Source organism: Hyla sarda, chromosome 2 (assembly GCF_029499605.1).
Source record: "Hyla sarda isolate aHylSar1 chromosome 2, aHylSar1.hap1, whole genome shotgun sequence".
NCBI classification, from domain to species: Eukaryota; Metazoa; Chordata; class Amphibia; order Anura; family Hylidae; genus Hyla; species Hyla sarda.
In genome coordinates this window covers 435,122,431-435,142,016 of record NC_079190.1, presented here as the reverse complement: position 1 = coordinate 435,142,016, position 19,586 = coordinate 435,122,431, and the positions used below count along the sequence as shown (strand labels likewise).

At 43.4% G+C, this 19,586-nt stretch overlaps 1 protein-coding gene across 6 annotated transcripts in view; it reads right to left on the bottom strand.

The window, feature by feature from the left end:
- Nucleotides 1–5,557: 5,557 nt before the first annotated feature.
- The window catches only part of SPECC1 (sperm antigen with calponin homology and coiled-coil domains 1), a 417,974-nt gene continuing 403,945 nt past the window's right edge, over nt 5,558–19,586 (bottom strand). For 5 of the 6 annotated variants that reach the window (XM_056559145.1, XM_056559144.1, XM_056559146.1 and 2 more), the window contains 2 exons: nt 7,666–7,725; nt 5,558–6,561 (listed from right to left, as the gene is read on the bottom strand). In XM_056559145.1, the coding sequence (XP_056415120.1) occupies nt 6,472–6,561; nt 7,666–7,725 (150 nt within the window). In that variant the 3' untranslated portion in view covers nt 5,558–6,471. The remainder of the gene's footprint in view (nt 6,562–7,665; nt 7,726–19,586) is intronic. The other variant, XM_056559147.1, reaches the window with a different exon arrangement.

Genomic DNA, 19,586 nt, shown 5'->3' with positions numbered 1-19,586 from the left:
TATATATATCTGCAGGCCATTCTCCCTCATCATTTCTTGCTATTGACTAAATAAACAGAGCTCCTCCAACATGTTTCACCATGAGCAGACCTCTTCAAGAACAATGGGGTCATACACTATCTATATTCAGATCACTCTCCACCTTACTGAGCAAATCTGAGAGGCTGCAGGTGACCAGCTTCTCATACCATAAAAACTGGCACCCCTTACATCCATCCAATACTTTTTTATTCTTTATTGCGAATGACAATTTCTTATTTTTCATGATTTAATTTTTACTATCTGCCCTTGTTCTGTCTATAGCTCCCCTTCTCTAGTTCAGTAGGCTGGGTGTGATTCTTATTATCTGCTTGTACTCTGTATATATGCCATTGCACAGTACCACTTCTCTTTCCCTGTATGCTGGGTATAATTCTCAGTAGGTGATCTTATTCTGCTTGTATGGCCACAGTACAGTTTTACTTTTGTTGTGTGCTGGGTATAATTCTTAGTATCTGATTTTATTCTGTGTATATGGCCATTACACAGTGCCACATGACATATCCTGTTGGCTGGGTATGATCATGAGCAATGCCAGGTATTCCCCAGACATGACACTTAGAATTCAGACCAAATGGTTTCTCATAGTCGGGGAGGCTTCTTTCTAGCCACTCTGTCATAATACACAGGTGGAGTACTGCAGTGATGGTTGACCTTCTAGATGTTTCTCTCATCATTGGAGCTCAGACAGACTGGCCATTGAGTTCTTGGTCTCCTCTCTTACCAATTCCCTTCTCCCTCAATTATTTTGGTGGGGCAGTCAGCTCTGGGAAGACCCCTAATTGTTCCAAATGTTTCCACTTAAGAATGGAGGCCATTGTGTTCTTGAGAACTTTTAGTGCAGCTGAAGCTTTTTCTGTGACCATCTCAAGATCGGTGCCCACACACAGTTCTGAGCTCTACAGGCAGTTCTTTCCCACTCATTGCTTTGATATGTATTGTCAGCTGTGAGACCTTATATAGACAGGCTGTTTCTTTCCAAATTATGTTCAAATAACCGAATTTACCGCAGGTGACTCCAATCAAGGTGTAAGAACATTTCAGTGATAATCAAGAGAAATGGGAGGAGCCAGAGCTAAATTTTAAGTGTCATAGAAAAAGGGTCTGAATACTTATGTCCATACTAAAATAGTTGTTTTTCATATTCTCATTATTAAAGAGTACCTGTCATGATCTTGTTAAATGTTATAATCCTCCCAGTTCACTGCCCCCATCATGATAAACCACCCCCTGCCTCTATTTTTATTATTGTTTAGTTTTCTACCTTGATATTGCTCTGTACATTTCCTGGTTTTGGACTTCTGCCAGGCCAGCAGGAGTCCAAAGTCTGTGCAAGAGATGGGGGAAATGTGCTCTGGACAAGTAGGGAGACATCTAGTGGCAGCTTTTTTTAAACACAAATAAAACATAGAAAACTTCTACGCAATAGCAAAAATTTGTTTTAATGACTAAGCCCATTTAAGTATTGAGTGCAGATTTATGGAGAGAAACTTATTTTAGCACAAAGCCACAACATAAAATGTAAAAAAGAAATAAAGGTGAAAAGGTCTAAAGACTTGCTAAATGCAGTGTACATAACATGCACCCTACAAACAGTATGGTTAGCCTAAGTGACTAATTCTAAACAAGTTAGTTGTGCTATAGCTAGGAATTGGCCCCTTCACACGGGTTCTATAGTGATTAAGTTTGGTGCAGACCATAGGATGTATTGTGGCCATAGTATAGATGCAAAATGGCGTCCATATCACTGCCATGTACAAGCAGCCTCTGCTGACAATCAGAACTGCTGGAACTGAGAAACCCTGACATGCAATATCTAGTAAAGTACAGTGACCCCCCGACATACGATGGCCCCGACATGCGATGGCCTCTCAGAGGCAGCATCAACATACGATGCTTTTGTATGTCGGGGCCATCGCATAAACGGCTATCCGGCAGCGCAGACTGCTTCAGCTGCCACCGGATAGCCGTTTACGGTGCCCTGTGTGGTCCGCTGACGATCACTTACCTGTCCTCGGAGCTCCGGCGCGTCCTCTTCGGGATCCCCTGCATCGCCGGCGCTCTTCATAGTCATCATCACATCGCTGAACACGACATCCCATCACCCAACAGGAGCGGCGTGCGTAACGATGTGATGGCGACAGAGAGCGATGATGCCGGGGAAGCAGAGGCCTTGCCGGAGCGTCGGGGACACCCCGGGGACGCGGCGACAGCGATGGAAGGCGACATCCAGGGCAGCGGTGATGGTCCGGAGCGGTGGGGACACGTCAATATAACCTCCAATACCATTGGTCTTCAACCTGCGGATCTCCAGATGTTGCAAAACTACAACTCCCAGCATATAACAGCAACAGACACAGCGATCTGCACTCCCTTCACGGCCAACAGCCAGGTATATATATCCAACCAATGTAAATGAGAGAAACGTCCCAGTGTAGTGGTGCACCGTTTACCTCTATTAAAGGTGCTAACACCCCTCCAGCAGAGCTTCACCAGCGTATAAGCAATTGCAGTACAGAGAGACAAACGGGGGAGCACTCAAAGAGTCCACTCACGGTTACGGTGCCAGGATCATCTTTATTCAGGTGCAGGTTAAAACATCAGCTGGACGTCAGGTTCCCATGGCAGGGTAAGCAGCTTTCACGCCCGCACAAAGGGCGCTCCAGGCATGCTGGGTGTTGTAGTTTTGCAACATCTGGAGGTCCGCAGGTTGTAGACCACTGTCCTATACTTTACATTGCACGGATCCCTCAACATACGATGGTTTCAACAAACAATGGTCCATTTGGAGCGGATCACCATCGTATGTTGAGGGACCACTGTATATCTGTAATCCTGACGGGTATGATGATAGTGTACCCACCAAAGTCTAACAGTGTAATGAAAAAAGTAACCTCAACACACAACAATAAGACGTGGCATGGTGGCGGGCTGAGATAATATTGACTTAGTGAGCGCTACAAAGAAATCTTTTGATTTTGGGAAACTGGTAAATATTGTCCCAGCTTTTATTTATCCAGTGTTTAGAAATCTTACTGGTGTGCACAGCGGGATCCGTGCCTCAGGAATCTCTGTGGAGATGTAACGACAGATCTATCATTAATAACAGAGACGGGTCTGAATCCAGGACAGAGAACTGGTTATATATCAATTACGTAGCTTATCAATATCACAGGTCATACACAAATCTCCATTCAAAGCTCTGAAATATAGCACTGTATACAGTACACATCTTGCCTTAGCCTCCATGTAAAAATTGTATATTATGTCGTCTACATTTTCTTTTGAGGTGGCCGAATATTATGAATAGTGCAGAAGACTATGCTTTCTAATAAAAAAAAGTAAATAAAATAAAGGTACATAGACACAGTCTGACAAGGGTAAACCATTTAAAACTGGTTAGGCCTATAGAGTCCTATTTCCAAGCACATATTCTGAAAGTACGGTATATTGCAATCACAGTGGGAATTTAAAGGGGGTACACCACCCCTAGACATCTTATCCCCTATCAAAAGGGGTATTCCGGTGGAAAACAGATTTTTTTGAATTCAACTGGTGCCAGAAAGTTAAACAGATTTGTAAATGACTTCTATTTAAAAATCTTAATCCTTCCAGTACTTATCAGCTGCTGTATGCTCAACATGAAGTTGCATTTCTTTCTGGAGTTCTTTTCTGTCTGAACACAGTGCTCTCTGCTGACACCTCTGTCCATATCAGAAACTGTCCAGAGCAGGATAGGTTTGCTATGGGGATTTGCTTGTACTCTGAACAGTTCCTGACATGGACAGAGGTGTCAGTAGTGAGCACTGTGTTCAGACAGAAAAGAACTCCAGAAAGAAATACAACTTCATGTGGAGCATACAGCAGCTGATAAGTACTGGAAGGATTAAGATTTTTAAATAGAAGTAATTTACAAATCTGTTTAACTTTCTGGCACCAGTTGATTTGAAAAAAAAAAATGTTTTCCTCCAGAGTACCCCTTTAAGTGTCATAGCAAAAGGTCTGAATCCTTTATCCATTTTAAATCAGTAGCAAAAATTTCTAAAAAAAAATATGTTTTTGCATTGTCATTTTGGTATTATTGAGCACTAATTGATGGGGTATTGAGTGCTGATTGATGGGGGAAATTAGATTTTCTTTAATTTAGCACAATGCCGCAACATAGCAAAATGTGAAAAAGTAAAAAAGGGTCTGAAAACTTTCTGAAGGCACTGTACTTGCATTATATAGTAGTTTACTATGTTTTTTAGCTGTGTTAATAGCACTGAGAATCCACAAATAGGCAACATATCACCAGGACTCATAAGGGAGAACTTGCCTTCCTCAAGGTCAACACTGCAGGATGATATCTTGACCTAAATGTCTTCTCAGCCTTTCTATGTGAACATGAAAACAACATGGATCACACATAAAAACTAAAAACAGCTATAAGCACAGTTCTCGTATGTATCAGTTCCATGTACACATCCCATCTGCTCTAGGTCTGGAGAACAGATGTGGTATTTTTAATGCTGGAATTGAGATTCATAAAGACATAAATAAAGTGCTAAACATTATCCTCTTAATTTACTACAATATATGGCATTAGCGAATCTGTCCAACGTAGGCACGTACCCAACAGTCTGAAACATATACGGAGATTAAAGGGATACTCCACCCCTAGGCATCTTATCCCCTATCCAAAGAATACGGGATAAGATGTCTGATTGCGGGGGTCCCGCTGCTGGGGACCCCCATGATCTTCGCTGCGGCACCTCAGATATCCAGTGCATAGAGCAAGCAATGCGAGGCGGAGGCTCGTGACTTCACGATCACGCCCCGCTCATGAAGTCACGGCCATGCCCCCTCAATGCAAGTCTATGGGAGGGGGCGTGACATCCCTCACGTCCCCTCCCATAGACTTGCATTGAAGGGGCATGGCCATGATGTCACGAGCCTCCGGCGCTGCACCCGACGCTCTAAACGAATGCTGGTGCAGCAGGGAGAACGCGGGGGTCCCCAGCGGCAGGACCCCCGCGATCAGACATCTTTTCCCCTATCCCCTCTCTGCGGACTAGTCTTCAGTATCTTGACAGGACCCTAGCAACCAGAAATCTTCTGTCTCACAAGTCAGTATTAACCTGTTTGGTGTATGTACCACAAGTCTCAGCAAAACCACGCTGCACTCTCTCACCCAAAACCAACTGTCAGTGTATTACTATCTGCACCCAGCTCAGCAAAGACAGTTATCCGTAACCTGATGTCTGTGTGTTAATTTACTCCCTGTTTCTGGCCCAGGAGAAGCTGTCACCAAACCTCGCACCATGTATAGGATAACGGTGCCCTGGCATCACGAAGTGATCAGGTATTTCCAACAACACCACCCTGTGTCACCACATATGGATGATGTCATTCAGTTTGGAAGTTGTATGGGTAATAATAAAGATATGTGCCATTGCTCTTAACCAAAAACTTTTGCAGCCAATATTTAATTCAGAAGAATTTTTTTTTTTCATTCAGTAAATGTAAGCAAGATACAAAAGAAGGTGCAGACTATTTAATATTAGTTGTACTTTATTTCAAAGGAATTACCATCCTGTCAATTGACACCTATGGTAATATTCACACGTGGGTTATGTAAGAAACAGGCAGTGAGACTGATCCTTTTACTTTATGGGAATTGCATATGTTATTCAAGAAAGTAAACTTCATTGCATCCGCTTCCAAGCCTCTTGCTGCGACTGCTGGTAGTGAACAGGTTAATACATTAGGAAATGTTTCTGTTACTAAAGCATGGCACTTAAGATAGGACAAGAGATTATCTTGTACAATATGAAGATGTGCATCTCATGCAAAACAGATCAGGTGCCCATCACCAAATAAGTGTCCTCTCGTGGTTGTGATACATCCATTCACCTACATACATTGATTCTTTTACAAACATCCAACACCCTTATATGCTGTGTAATAGGAGACATCAGCAATCCATCTAATAGTGTTCTAATGGCAAATGTTCCTGGTTTCTTGTGAGATATAATGCATACACACTTTTTCTGTGACCTGCAGAAAATAATGTCCATCATTGGTTTTAATGAAGCTTCCCCCAAGCTTGGACTTGGTGGATCAGGAACCTCAGACATACATAGTATTGACTTTCACAAGGACCATTGCTGCAGTATTGTAGGACTTGTAGGGTATCCATGCCATTGGCTGATGGTGGAGGTTGTAGGGTATATTGAGGGCAGCATTCCAACCCCCCACACGTAATAATGTAAGGACTGAGATGTTGTACGTCATACAGTCAGCACCAGGATCCATGAACTCAACGTGTAGGCAAGTGACTTCCACACATTGACGTTACAGTATGCAGCTCTGCTCTTTATCCAGATAGACCTGATCAATAAAGTGAATGTGTGCTTCCTCTGTAACAGTCTTCTAATTCACAGCCTTCCTTTAGGTCTCAAAATACTTGTAGATCTGAGACACGTACTGCATCACACTCTGCCAGTCCGGGCGATCTGTGAACATCAACTCATTGAGCTCCTGCAGAGAAAAGGAAAATCGATATAGGAACGACATAAGGCCAAAAGTCAGAAAGGTTAGGCTGGCCATGCATTTTAGTTGTTGGCTGAACATCCATTTCTCTCCCAATCCGACGATGCATGTACTCTTAAAGGGGTTATCCGGCCAAAGACTTCTTTGGTTAGGAGATGAGATGTCTGATCGCGGGGGTCGGGGGGGCGCACCACTGGGGACTCCCACGATCTCCGTGCAGCACCCACATTCTATACGGGGCTGTGTCTCCAGTCTCCGAAAGCTCTTTGTCTCCAGGACTGGGGATGTGACTTAACTCCAAGCCCCCTCGTGACACCACGCCCCTCCATTCATGTCTATGGGAGAGGGCATGAGGGCGCGACCCCTCCATTCCTGTCTATGGGAGAGGGCATGAGGGTGCGACCCCTCCATTCCTGTCTATGGAAGAGGGCGTGACTGTCGTCACGCCCTCTCCCATAGACATGAATGGAGGGGTCGTGGCACGGTCACGAAGGGGCGTGGAGTGATGTCATGCCCCAAGTCCTGAAGACAAAGAGCTTTCCGAGACTGGAGACACAGCCACGTATAGATTGCGGGTGCTGCTCTTTGGCTGGATAACCCCTTTAATGTGGAGAGGGGACAAAGCTGTGGACAGGTTCCTCTGGCAGCAACTTACCTCCCCAAAAACAAAGGGATCAGCCAAGCTGAAATTCATCATGCACTTTCCATATCTCCTATGACATCTGTCATGGGTGAAGTGTCGGGATGCCTCTTACATTAGATGGTTAGTCAATCATATTCTCAAGTTCCGACGCATTTATTCAACATATGATCATCAATATGGGCAGCTTTATGGGGACCTTGGTACAGATTCTACATTAGGGCCCAAGAGCTCCAAGCTAAGCCTTTGCTAGGCATACCATTCTAGGTAATAGACATAGGTACTATATATGCTAACTTTCCAAACAATAAACAAAACATGGAAGATTTCATGCTATGTAGCTGTTGCTCGGCCTAGTGGAAACTGGCTGCAATGTCCTTCAGAAAGCATTAGATGGGAATAAAGAACGTGGTTGTGGTATTTATACCGATGGTAAAAGTTTCTCTACTCACCAAACTGGCTTTAATTCCTATGCTTTCCGCTGCTTGAAAGGCTAACATAAGATTTCTCTTCTGCAGAATAAAAGACATAAAAGGATATTAATAAGGGAAGACAAGTATTCTGGGGTTATTCACATCCACCATTTATATCTTATTGTGTCTATTGAAATTATTTAGAGAGTAGACCTGATTTCTACTTATTATAAGAGGCATAGTCATGTGCGGGGGTTCTGTATAAAAGCACAGATTCACTGTGGCACCGAGACAATGTACTATGGACTTTTTAGACTCCCAATACCTTTATTAACACCTTAAAATGGTTGGTACATGACACTCTAGTGTTTTTCTAGTGTTCATCTTTAACCCCTTAAGGACCACAGGTTTTTCTGTACTTTCGTTTTTTCCTCCTCACCTTTTAAAAATCATATTCCTTTCAATTTTGCACCTAAAATTCCATATGATGGCTTATTTTTTGCGGCACCAATTCTACTTTGCAGTGACATCAGTCACTTTACTCAAAAATCTACGGCGAAACGGGAAAAAAAATCATTGTGCGATGAAATTGAAGAAAAAACACAATTTTGTAACTTTTGGGTGCTTCTGTTTCTACGCAGTACATTTTTCTGTTAAAATGACACCTTATCTGTATTCTGTATACTGCGCTATTAGCCCCGGGTCCCAGCTTCAGTTACATGTCGGGACCGACCCGATATGACACGCGGTCACCGCGTGACCCCGCGTCATATCGCGGGAGCTGGCCGCGGACGTAAATATACGTCCGTGGTTGTTAAGGGGTTAAAGGGGTACTCCCGTGGAATTTATTATTTTTTTATCAACTGGTGCCAGAAAGTTAAAACAGATTTGTAAATTACTTCTATTTAAAAATCGTAATCCTTCCAGTACTTATCTGCTGCTGTATGCTGCAAAGGAAATTCCTTTCTTTTTGAATATCTTTTCTGTCTGACCACAGTACTCTCTGCTGACACCTCTGTCCATGTCAGGAACTGTCCAGAGTAAATCCCCATAGCAAACCTCTCCTGCTCTGGACAGTTCCTCACACAGACCGAGGTGTCAGCAAAGAGAACTGTGGACAGAAAAGAACGTCAAAAACAAAAGAACTTTCTGTGGAGCATATAGCAGCTGGTAAGTACTTGAAGGAATAAGATTTTTAAATGGAAGTAATTTTCAAATCTGTTTAACTTTCTGCCACCAGTTGATTTAAAAAAAAATTTTTTACCACCAGAGTACCCCTATAATTTAATACACGATGACTGACCATGTTTTGATTTTATCAAATTTTATTTTGTATTATGGATGTTATACATTATCATTTTACCCTGAAATAGTCGTTTAACAAAATAAATAAATAAATAAAAAAAACTACATAAAGAAAAAAAAGTTACTGTTTCTACTCAATGTTGAAGTGACCTCAACATCATGCATTACCCATTCTGCACAAGGGCAAATCAGAAACGAGTTTCCCACATCAAATTTCATTGACTTCGATGGGGTATGCCCGCTTCTAATGCCCCGTGGAAAGTACCCTAATGCAGAGGGAAAATGATCACATTAATTAAGAGGTTGAACTGTGATGGGGATGCCCAAGTCTAGAGAATAAAAATGCTGGCGACAAGTATAGAAAACCACGTTATGGTCCTATTATGCAGGTTGGTACACTCTATACTGTAAATGAGTGCCAATCTTGTAGATTGGCGCACTTTTGCAGAGCCTATTCCAAGGCTTGACCACCGTTCAGGAATGGCCAAATGAACAATCGCTTGAACATTTGTTTAATGGTTCATCAACCACATATTCCTTAATACATGGGGAGATGTGCGGCAAAGAAATGGCGACTTTTAAGAGAAATGGACCAGCGTTTGCTCGTTCGCCGGCTGAGAGCTGGCCCTATGACACATGGCAACATCAGCCTGTTCGTGTAATAGGGCCTTTCAAATTTGTTTAGTAAATGGTAAAAAAAAAGAACGAGATTGCCTACATCTTACTGACAGCAAAGTAGCTCAATGGTTAGCACTGTAGTCTTGCAGTGCTGGGGCCTTGTATATAAGATTAGCATACATTATAAGATCACATTAGCAAATTTTAAAGAGCTAGTACAAAAATGGACATCGGTTCGGATGCTGAGAAATTAACCACACACATGGGACAGGTAAAATTTGGCTTCTTGTTAATCTCCCACAACATGTTTTTCTTTGGCTGGATGTGCTTGCATTGCAAAGAATGCCATGGATCACATACAAAGGAAATAGCCTTTGCCCATGTGAACGCGCCTGAAGAGAAGAAGGAAATGTCTATCATGGGACATTTGACATCCAGACAGTCAAAACAGCATCATTGAAAATCAACCTTGTAAAACAGTTGACATATGATTGACTACTATAGTTAACAACCTTCGGACCAATTTTTAGTGAACACCTTAAAGCGAACATGTCAGATCCCACAAAAATAAAATAAAATTATAGTAATAATATGTTACTTAGTATTAGTAATGTTACTTAGTAACAAATTTTGACCATATTTTTTATGCCTCTAGCACCTATATTTATTATAATCCCTCTTTTCATTAGCTCACAGTGTTAGAGATCATATCAGGAGAAGGGGGCGTGTCTCTCCTTATGATGGTGGGAGGCGATTGGTGTGTCTGCTCATGCATCATTGTCCATAACTCATCTCTTGTCCATGACTCATAGACAAGCTACAGGACTGGTTAGTGTCCCAGTAGGTATGGGGACCCCTAGTGGTGGAATTTTCAGGAGCCGTTTTCTTTATTAAACATTCCAAAAAATGTAATCAACTATATTACAAAATTTCTTAACTTTTCATCAGTAACAACATGTAAAAACTTTTTGGATCTGACAGTGCCCATTTAAAAGTCCGAACATGCTTCAAGCATCCTGATATAAGCTTTGCACTTATTCAACTATGGACAGTGAAGAAGGTACTTCCCTGCTTGGGAGCACCTATATTATTACCCTGACCAACTGAGCTGTTGCTTCATTTAAGGGTTCACATCACGTTTTCTTAGTATAGGGATCGGATCCGGCGGGCGCTCCTGTATCCCAGCTGGATCCGCCCCCTTCTCATTCATTTGAATGAGCCAACCAGAGTCAAACAGTGTCTTCGGTCGGCTTATTTTTGCTTTGTATCCGGTTTTCTGACCGGACTGAAAACCGTGTTATGCTGCGGATTTCAGTCCGGTCAGAAAACCGGATACGGGGCAAAAATGAGCCGACCGAAGTAACTGTTTGACTCCAGTCGGCTCATTCAAATGAATGAGAAGGGGGTCTGGTCTCCGTAGTAAGAAAACGTGATGTGAACCCACCCTAAAATCAGGTGACCAGGTGTCCTTCTGTGCATATTTTGGGAGCATTTGTGGTCCCTTAGTAGCTTCGGCGAAAAGGGACATCGAACCTGGAGCCTCGCAGGTACCTTTTGGTCTGGAGGCGAAGGGTAAGGTTTGTTGGGGGGCCTCTCTCCTAAAGGAGAAGGGCTTGCGATAGACCGCTTCCTTTGTGCACGATTTTTTTTTATGTAACACGTTTGCACTTTTTCTTACGCTTTGGGTGATTCGAGAACACGTTCCTCGGCTCTTCGATAAAAAAAATATTTTGGCATATATTATGTGGCATAATATGCACTGAAAAACACGTGCAATAGTGTTGCATTGTTTTTATGGGAAGCTTACGGCTTTTATTTTTTTCTTCATCTATTTTAAACATGCGTGTTGCTTATTCCATGTGTATTCCTCGTGAAAAGTGGCTAACCCACATCTGAAACTGTGACAAAATACACAGAAATCCAAGGCTACCCTCAGAAAGTCCATCAAATCCCTTTTTTATCTGTTCGGCTACAGACACGTGTCCACAGCTAACCCATGTTATCGGTGGGACTTTGAAAGCCTAAACTCCTACCATCAAGCCTAGCATCTTCGTGGTCCTTCAGTGGACCGGGTTACTTATTAATTGCATATGGAAGTTGTTTTTTTTATCTAATTAACAGGGCGATGGTATCTTTTGTTGTTATGTCTGTTGTCCTTGGTAGTCCTGGATTTCATCCCCTGATGAACCCATTGATTAAAGTGGGGAAATGCGTTGGGACAAATTTTGTATTTATTTATTTTGCACAATGGGTTAAAAAGTCAAACATTTTTGCACAGCAGAGAACCAAAGTGTAGTACTGAAGTTTTATTAAAAAAATAAAATAAAAAAAATTTGTACTAGCATCATATTTATCACATTCCATACACTGCCACCACACACACACACACACACACACACACACACACACACACACACACAAACACACACACACAAACACACACACACACAAAAGGCAGATAAAAAGTTTACCCACACCAATATTGATAAATTCACCCCCGAGTTTTGGGATTTTATAGGGGTACTAAAACTAAGAAGGCAGACATGCTATGAGAGCTGACAGATCCTCTAAGCCAGTGGTCTCCAAACTGTGGCCATCCAGCTGTTGCAAAACTACAACTCCTAGCATGCCCGGACAGCCAATGGCTGTCCGGGCATGCTGGGAGTTGTAGTTTTGCATCAAATGGGGGGTCACAGTTTGAAGACCACTTCGCTAACAATGTTCATTATCCGCAGTAGTATTCAAAAGATGAAATACTGAAAACATTAGTCTCCTGTATCGTCCTTTTAAGGCACATGCCGGTTTTGAAGTCTTAATGAATAAATGGATTCGCTAAGTGATCGTCAAGAGACAAGATATATCCTGGAATGTAGACAGGAAGGAGATGGTAAACACGGCGTGCTACTAGTTAGCCATTTTATTCTTGACTGCACACTCTTTGACAGCTCAGAGCCCTCGCATTTCACAGCTGTGTAATGTGGGAATCAGACAATTTGTGGGAAAAAAATTGGAAAAGCCAGAGAAAAGCTCGTCTTCCAGGAATTTATTATCATTATTCGTGCAAAAAAAAAAAAGAGCGGTGTCCCAGTAACAGAGCACTGTGTTTATTGGACCCTGGTGGCGGCTGTAGACAGCCTCTAATTGCCGGCAGCGACCTCAGGACTTTGATTAGTTTCTACGTATGTGTGTGGCTTCCTCATATTTATCCTTTCATTTGAGAGCTGACATAAGATTCATAAAGCATCTTGGCGCCTGCGAGGTGGAGGTTAGAGGTGAACAGAAAGATCACGAGCTGCGGCTTTAATCATATAAGACGACGGACATGTTGCTTTGCCTTTGTGGTAAAAAAAAAAAAGCTTAAAAATTTTAATAATTAAAGCTCAGCGTCTAATAATATAGGAATTTTTTCTGATGGAAAAAAAAAACACTTTTATTAGAATGATTCTACTAAAATAAGATATAATCTGTGTCGAAATATTTCCCCGCAGCACCACCACAGCAGAAACTAAGTATTACACAGGGTCCAATCAGGTGAGTGGGTTGGCCTGTGTAATGCCGGATAGGACAGGTCCTCTAGTGCAAGAGACACTCTTGAAGCCTCTGTTCTTACTGTTCTAGAAGATCCTAAACAATGACTTTCCTCCTCTATAAGCTTAGAAAATCCTATTGGACAACCCCTTTAACAAAAAACAACAAAAAAATCACACAAAAAATAAAAATTATAATAAATTCACAACACTGCAGATAATAAAATAGAATTAAATATTAAACAATCACATTAAATCTCATCACATGTTGGGTTTATGAAGATCTAAGCTTATCCCCTAGGGGATAAAATTTCTGATTGCGGGGGTCCAGGCGCTGGGCATGAGAGGGCACCCAGCATTTCCCAGACTGGAGCAGCCCCAGGCACAAAGTGTCGGGTGCTGCATGGAGATGGCGGGGGGGGGGGGGGGGGTTTGGAACCCAGTGACGGGACCCCCGCAATCAGACATCTTATCGCCTATCCTTTGCATAGGGGATAAGAGGTCTATGTGTTGAATACCCCTTTTAAATTGCTTACAGATGTCACCTGGCAGTATTTTCCACTTTTGCAGTATCAGTACATTACATGTATTGTACATTACATGTATGTGGCCAATACTACATTTATATACAGTGAAAATAAACTGAGCTACACAGTGAGCGGGGCTGAAAGCTAAGTACCGTTTACTGGTTGAACAGCCATTGATGGTCTGTCCTGAGGTTAGGCCATCAATTGTTTAAAAACACTTTAGGTTTTGAGGCCACTGAAGTGAATGGGAACTGAGCTGCAGTAACGTGGTGCTACCACTAAACAATGAATGTTGCACAGCTTCAAACCCAGTTCATTGTGTAGTTTGGGTGCCATGTTTCTCCTGAACGGTTGACCATCAGGGGTGTCAGGTGTGGCACCCTACTGATCAACAATTGCTAGCCTATGCTGATATGTCATCAGTCTTTTCAAGCTTTAAATGGATAATGACATTTGCAAAAATGTTTTATATAATGTAGATTGAACATCATATGTATATTTGTAATATACATTGGTTAAGAAATAGTTTTTGGGGTTTTTTTGGGTGAAAAAAATGCTGTCCCTGCAGTTATTGACTCTGTGTCCATGTGCAGGGACAAAATATAGGAAGTGTGGGCAGACAAACAGGGCTCTGTGCACTGAAGACAAGCAGGGCTCTGTGCACTGAGGACAAACAGGGCTCTGTGCACTGAGGACAAGCAGGGCTCTGTACACTGAGGACAAGCAGGGCTCTGTGCACTGAGGACAAGCAGGGCTCTGTGCACTGAGGACAAGCAGGGCTCTGTGCACTGAGGACAAGCAGGGCTCTGTGCACTGAGGACAAGCAAGGCTCTGTACATTGAGGACAAGCAGGGCTCTGTGCACTGAGAACAAGCAGGGCTCTGTACACTGAGGATAAGCAGGGCTCTGTACACTGAGGATAAGCAGGGCTCTGTACACTGAGGACAAGTTGGGCTCTGCACACTGAGGACAAGCGGGGCTCTGTGCACTGAGGACAAGCGGGGCTCTGTGCACTGAGGACAAGCGGGGCTCTGTGCACTGAGGACAAGCGGGGCTCTGTGCACTGAGGACAAGCGGGGCTCTGTGCACTGAGGACAAGCGGGGCTCTGTACACTGAGGACAAGCGGGGCTCTGTACACTGAGGACAAGCGGGGCTCTGTACACTGAGGACAAGCGGGGCTCTGTACACTGAGGACAAGCGGGGCTCTGTACACTGAGGACAAGCGGGGCTCTGTACACTGAGGACAAGCGGGGCTTTGTACATTGAGGACAAGCAGGGCTCTGTACACTGAGGACAAGTAGAGCTCTGTACACTGAGGACAAGCAGGGCTCTGTGCACTGAGGAAACAGTTGATTTAGTTTCTCAAGTTTGTGATGATGAACATGAGAAATGTGGCATAGAAACAATAAAGCAATTCACAACTTTTTAGTTGATTAAAAAGAAAATATTGTTATGTAGTTAGCTTTAATCATATAATACTACAATAATATTCAGATAATGGACGGATTATGAACACAGTCTGTACTTTTGAGAATTGACACATTTCCACACCAGAGATCAACACGTTTATGAAACCCAAGGTGTTGGCAGCGAGCCTCACCGGACCTGGGACATGTTACTACTTGCAATGGGTGAAGTCCTGTTTCGCACCTTGTATGTCCAATCCCCTGCAGAGGTGGAGTGGCCTGCATGGGGTTGTTACTGCCACACGTTACTAACATTACAGCTGTAATTGCTTCATTAACACATTGTTAGGGATCATTAAAAATATCATCAAAAGGCACAACTAGTAGTTATTTATACAGCAAACAATGGCAATAGAGAGTTCACAGCTCAGTGCATAGGGAAAATGTTTATAAACCTTACAAAGCCTGTAAATTAAATGAAAAACATAGCCTATCTATAACCTGCATTTACATTACCTTAAAGGACAAATATCACTTTGTAAAGGTGTCATTATTAGCCAAAGCAGATGCTGGGGCAAATACAAAAAGAGTCACTGAACAAGTGCTGGAAAGAACCAACCTGTCTCAAGAACAGTAGAACTAGAAAACATGGGATTTTGAAGCAGCTTGTAATGCTGTACCCTGTCTTCAGACACATCAATCAAGTAATATTGGGTGGGAATAGGGCATGGCTAGCTTGGCTTCTCCCAAGCTTCTCCTTGACTGTAAAAAAGTAATCATCATAAGGTGAAAGCAGGGATGATTTTTAACAGCATCTGCTTTGGATAATAAAGACAAGTGTTTAGAAAGCACCGGACAGGAGCAGTAAGCAAGGAGTGGCGGGTTGGAAAGCAAAAAGCTTCTGGCAGGTTCCCTATTAACGGCTAGCACAAAAACATGATGCATTACCCAGGGGAGCATTCCAGTCTTAAACTGATATCAAGTATTCTTGGTAAAGTCAAGAAATATGTGCAATTATGTGTAAAATGTGAAATAATAATAATTCCGCACAAGAAAATAAGTTTTTATTATGTTGGTAGGTTGTGGATTCTGAATGTTAAAACCATACAGTAGTCCCAAAAAATGGGTGCATCACATAAGAAAACTCGAAGGCAAACATGAAAGACCTGATGTTCCTCAACTTTCCCAGAAACCCATACAATGAGCTTGTAACAACAGTGGCCGGTTCTTGTCACTGTACAGTAAATCATGGCACTCACCGTCACCAAATCTCTTTAAGTGTCCCGCTCTCTCCTCAACCGCCGTGATGTCTTTGCTATTGCTCTGGTTCCTAATTTGGCCCATTGACTGTGCATGCTCTCTTTGTATCCTAAAGGGCCAGTGCAGGCATTCAAAATCTTTCCTCCTCCTTTCCTGGTCCTGCCCTACCTATTTAAAGCCTGCTCTGTCTGCTTACCCGTGTCTGAGCAACATTGTTGGTTTTCATAGCCAAGGTGTTTTAAGAAGCTGCCTGATTCTGATTCATGTGTTTGACCCATGCCTGCTCTCTTATCTACTCTGCTGTTCTTGACGCAGAATGTTTACCTTGACCCTTTGTAATCTGCCTTGTATCTGACTATATCAACTTACTGCCTGCCCATGACCAACATCTGGAGCTCAACCTGTCTTGCTTGACCCTTCGGAACTACGCAATGTAATCTCCTGGTCTTCTAGACCAGCCACTAGCCACCACAGGACCACTCTTGAAAAGATTTCACATCCTCAAGTGGGATAAAAGGTATTTAGATTCCACTCATGAGCATAAACCTTAACCAAACCAGTTGGGTAGCACACCCTTATCACTGTAATTTCGTCGAATTTTCCGAAAAAATTTGGTTCGGTCCAAATTTATTTGTGGTGAAACGCTATTAATAACAGCTATTTCTGGCCTACAGAGAGCCTCAATAGGGGTGTAGAACACTTTGCCTTACTGTAACACGAATAAAGTGTGTGCTGAGTTAGTGAAATAATACCGTTATTCAGTATGACATGCAGAGCGGAACAATGACAGAGCCTGGAGGTGGCATCAGTATGAGGAGACCATATAGTGGCTGAATGACAAAGTGTGGGGGTGGAAGCAGCATGAGGAGACCATATAGTGGCTGAATGACACAGTCTGGAGTTGGCGACAGCATATAATGGCTGAATGACACAGCCTGGAGTTAGCGGCAGCATATAATGGCTGAATGACACAGCCTAGAGTTTGCGGCAGCATGAGGAGACCATATAGTGGCTGAATCACACAGTGTGGAGGTGGCGGCAGCATGAGGAGAACATATAGTGGCTGAATGACACAGTGTGGAGGTGGCGGCAGCAAGAGGAGAACATATAGTGGCTGAATGACACAGTGTGGAGGTGGCGGAAGCATGAGGAGAGCATATTGTGGCTGAATGACCCAGCATGGAGGTGGCAGCAACAAATCAAGTTTGGCTGCCCAGAAGTCCAGCAGATCTTCAAGATGTTTTGGCATGGTCATGTCAAGTTGCTTTACTATGCGGGTGAAGAAAGCTACTCATCAGCGACTGTAGACTCAGGCTGCTGCTGATGGAGCTTGGTACTTCCCCTGCCACCCCACCCCTCCCCATCAGCCATGGCAGTGGAAGGTGAGCGCAGAGGGCCCCTCGAGTCAGACCTGCGAGGGGATGAACGATGGAGCAGATAGGCATCAGCCAACTGACTACTTAGGGTGTCTCTGTAGTAGGTCAGTTTGTCCTCCCTCTCAGTGGGTGTAAAAAAGGCCCCCATTTTGTGCTGGTAGCGAGGGTCCAATAAGGTGGAGAGCCAAAAGTCATGGCGACAATTCGGCGGTCACTACGCAAGCAAGTGAGCATGCATCATGCCATTTGTGCAAGTGACTTGGAGGGACTCCCTGCCTCCCTCCATCCCACTGCATACTGCCACAGTGTGTCTGGGTCCTCTGTCTCGCCTTCCCCATAACCCTCTAGCTCCTCCTGCTCCTCCTCTCCTGTCAGATTACTAGAAAAACCACCCATCTCATGAAACCTAAACTGTGCTCCACTGTGCCCCTCCCTCTCCTCCAGTTCAGCCCCCACAGGGCTTATGTGGATGTGATATATAGGCACCATGTCTCCAGTGCCCTGACCAGCCATTGTTTCCATAACACCAAAGAAAGAGAAATACTGTATAGAGTGCACACCACATAAATATAATAATCAATAATCTTTATTATTTACCAAATACAATACAAAATACACATAAAGGGCTAAAACCAATTAAAAAGCTAAACAAAGCATGACCCAACATGGGAGAGGGGCCATGAACCCCCCCTCACCAATGTCTTGTCCCTGTAATATACTCACTATAGGACAACACCCCTGAGGAAGTCACCGATTGTGACGGAACGCGTGGGGCTCTGGGGTCCTGTCCCTGTGTACATCGTTATGGTTCCTCTGTCTGTGGCTGCCAATATTTGGTGATATTATATACTCTGTTTGCACTTATTTAATCTTCTTATTCAGTAGTCATATTGTACCTGCTTGTTACTATTCAGAGTTGTTTAGCGGTTGCTATACATTGACTTGATATTGTGCATCTATAGCCACACGGAGTGAGTATATTACAGGGACAGGACATTGGTGAGGGGGGGTTCATGGCCCCTCTCCCATGTTGGGTCATGCTTTGTTTAGCTTTTTAATTGGTTTTAGCCCTTTATGTGTATTTTGTATTGTATTTGGTAAATAATAAAGATTATTGATTATTATATTTATGTGGTGTGCACTCTATACAGTATTTCTCTTTCTTTGGTGTTATGGTAGTCTTCATTATACTGAGTAGTAGCACCCATTGTGTATTCGACATGTGGTGAGCCCCCATTCTTTTATAATGGCAGCCATTGTTTCCAACACGTGTTGTAGTAGATGAAGCAGTGGAATAACGTAGTTCATCCCATAATCCTGGCAACTGACTAATAATGTGGCTTCCTCAAAGGGCGTGAGCAAACGGCAGGTGTCACATATGAGCTGCCTCTGGTTGATATTGAAGTTACACAGGGGAGTCCCCCTATCCGCTTGGATCATCATGGCTTTTCTCTGTTCGTATAGTCGGTCCAACATATGGAGGGTAGAATTCCAACGCATGGAAACGTCACAAATCAGACTATGTTGGGGGATGCCGTTCTGACACTGCAGCTCAAGGAGGGTGTGCTTTGCGGTGTACGAGTGGCTGAAGTGCATGCAAAGTTTCCTTCCCGTTGTTGGGATGTCTTGCAGATGGGGGAACACGTCAGGAACTGCTTGACAACCAGATTGAATGCGTGTGCCATGCAGGGCGCATGGCTCAGGCTTCCTTGTCGCAGCGCAGACAAGATGTTCTTCCTGTTGTCGATCACTTTGACTTTTAGAAGTTCCTCCCCTGTGTGACTCTGTTCGCCAAGGCAAACCATGTGAAGAACAGGGTGACATCGCCGTGCCCTGCACACATGGTATGCTGGAGGTGCACTGAGACTTGTCTGTGCAGTGGAGGCGGAGTTGCACACTGTCAAAGGACCAACGGCCTGAGAACGTGGAGGCGTGACCTG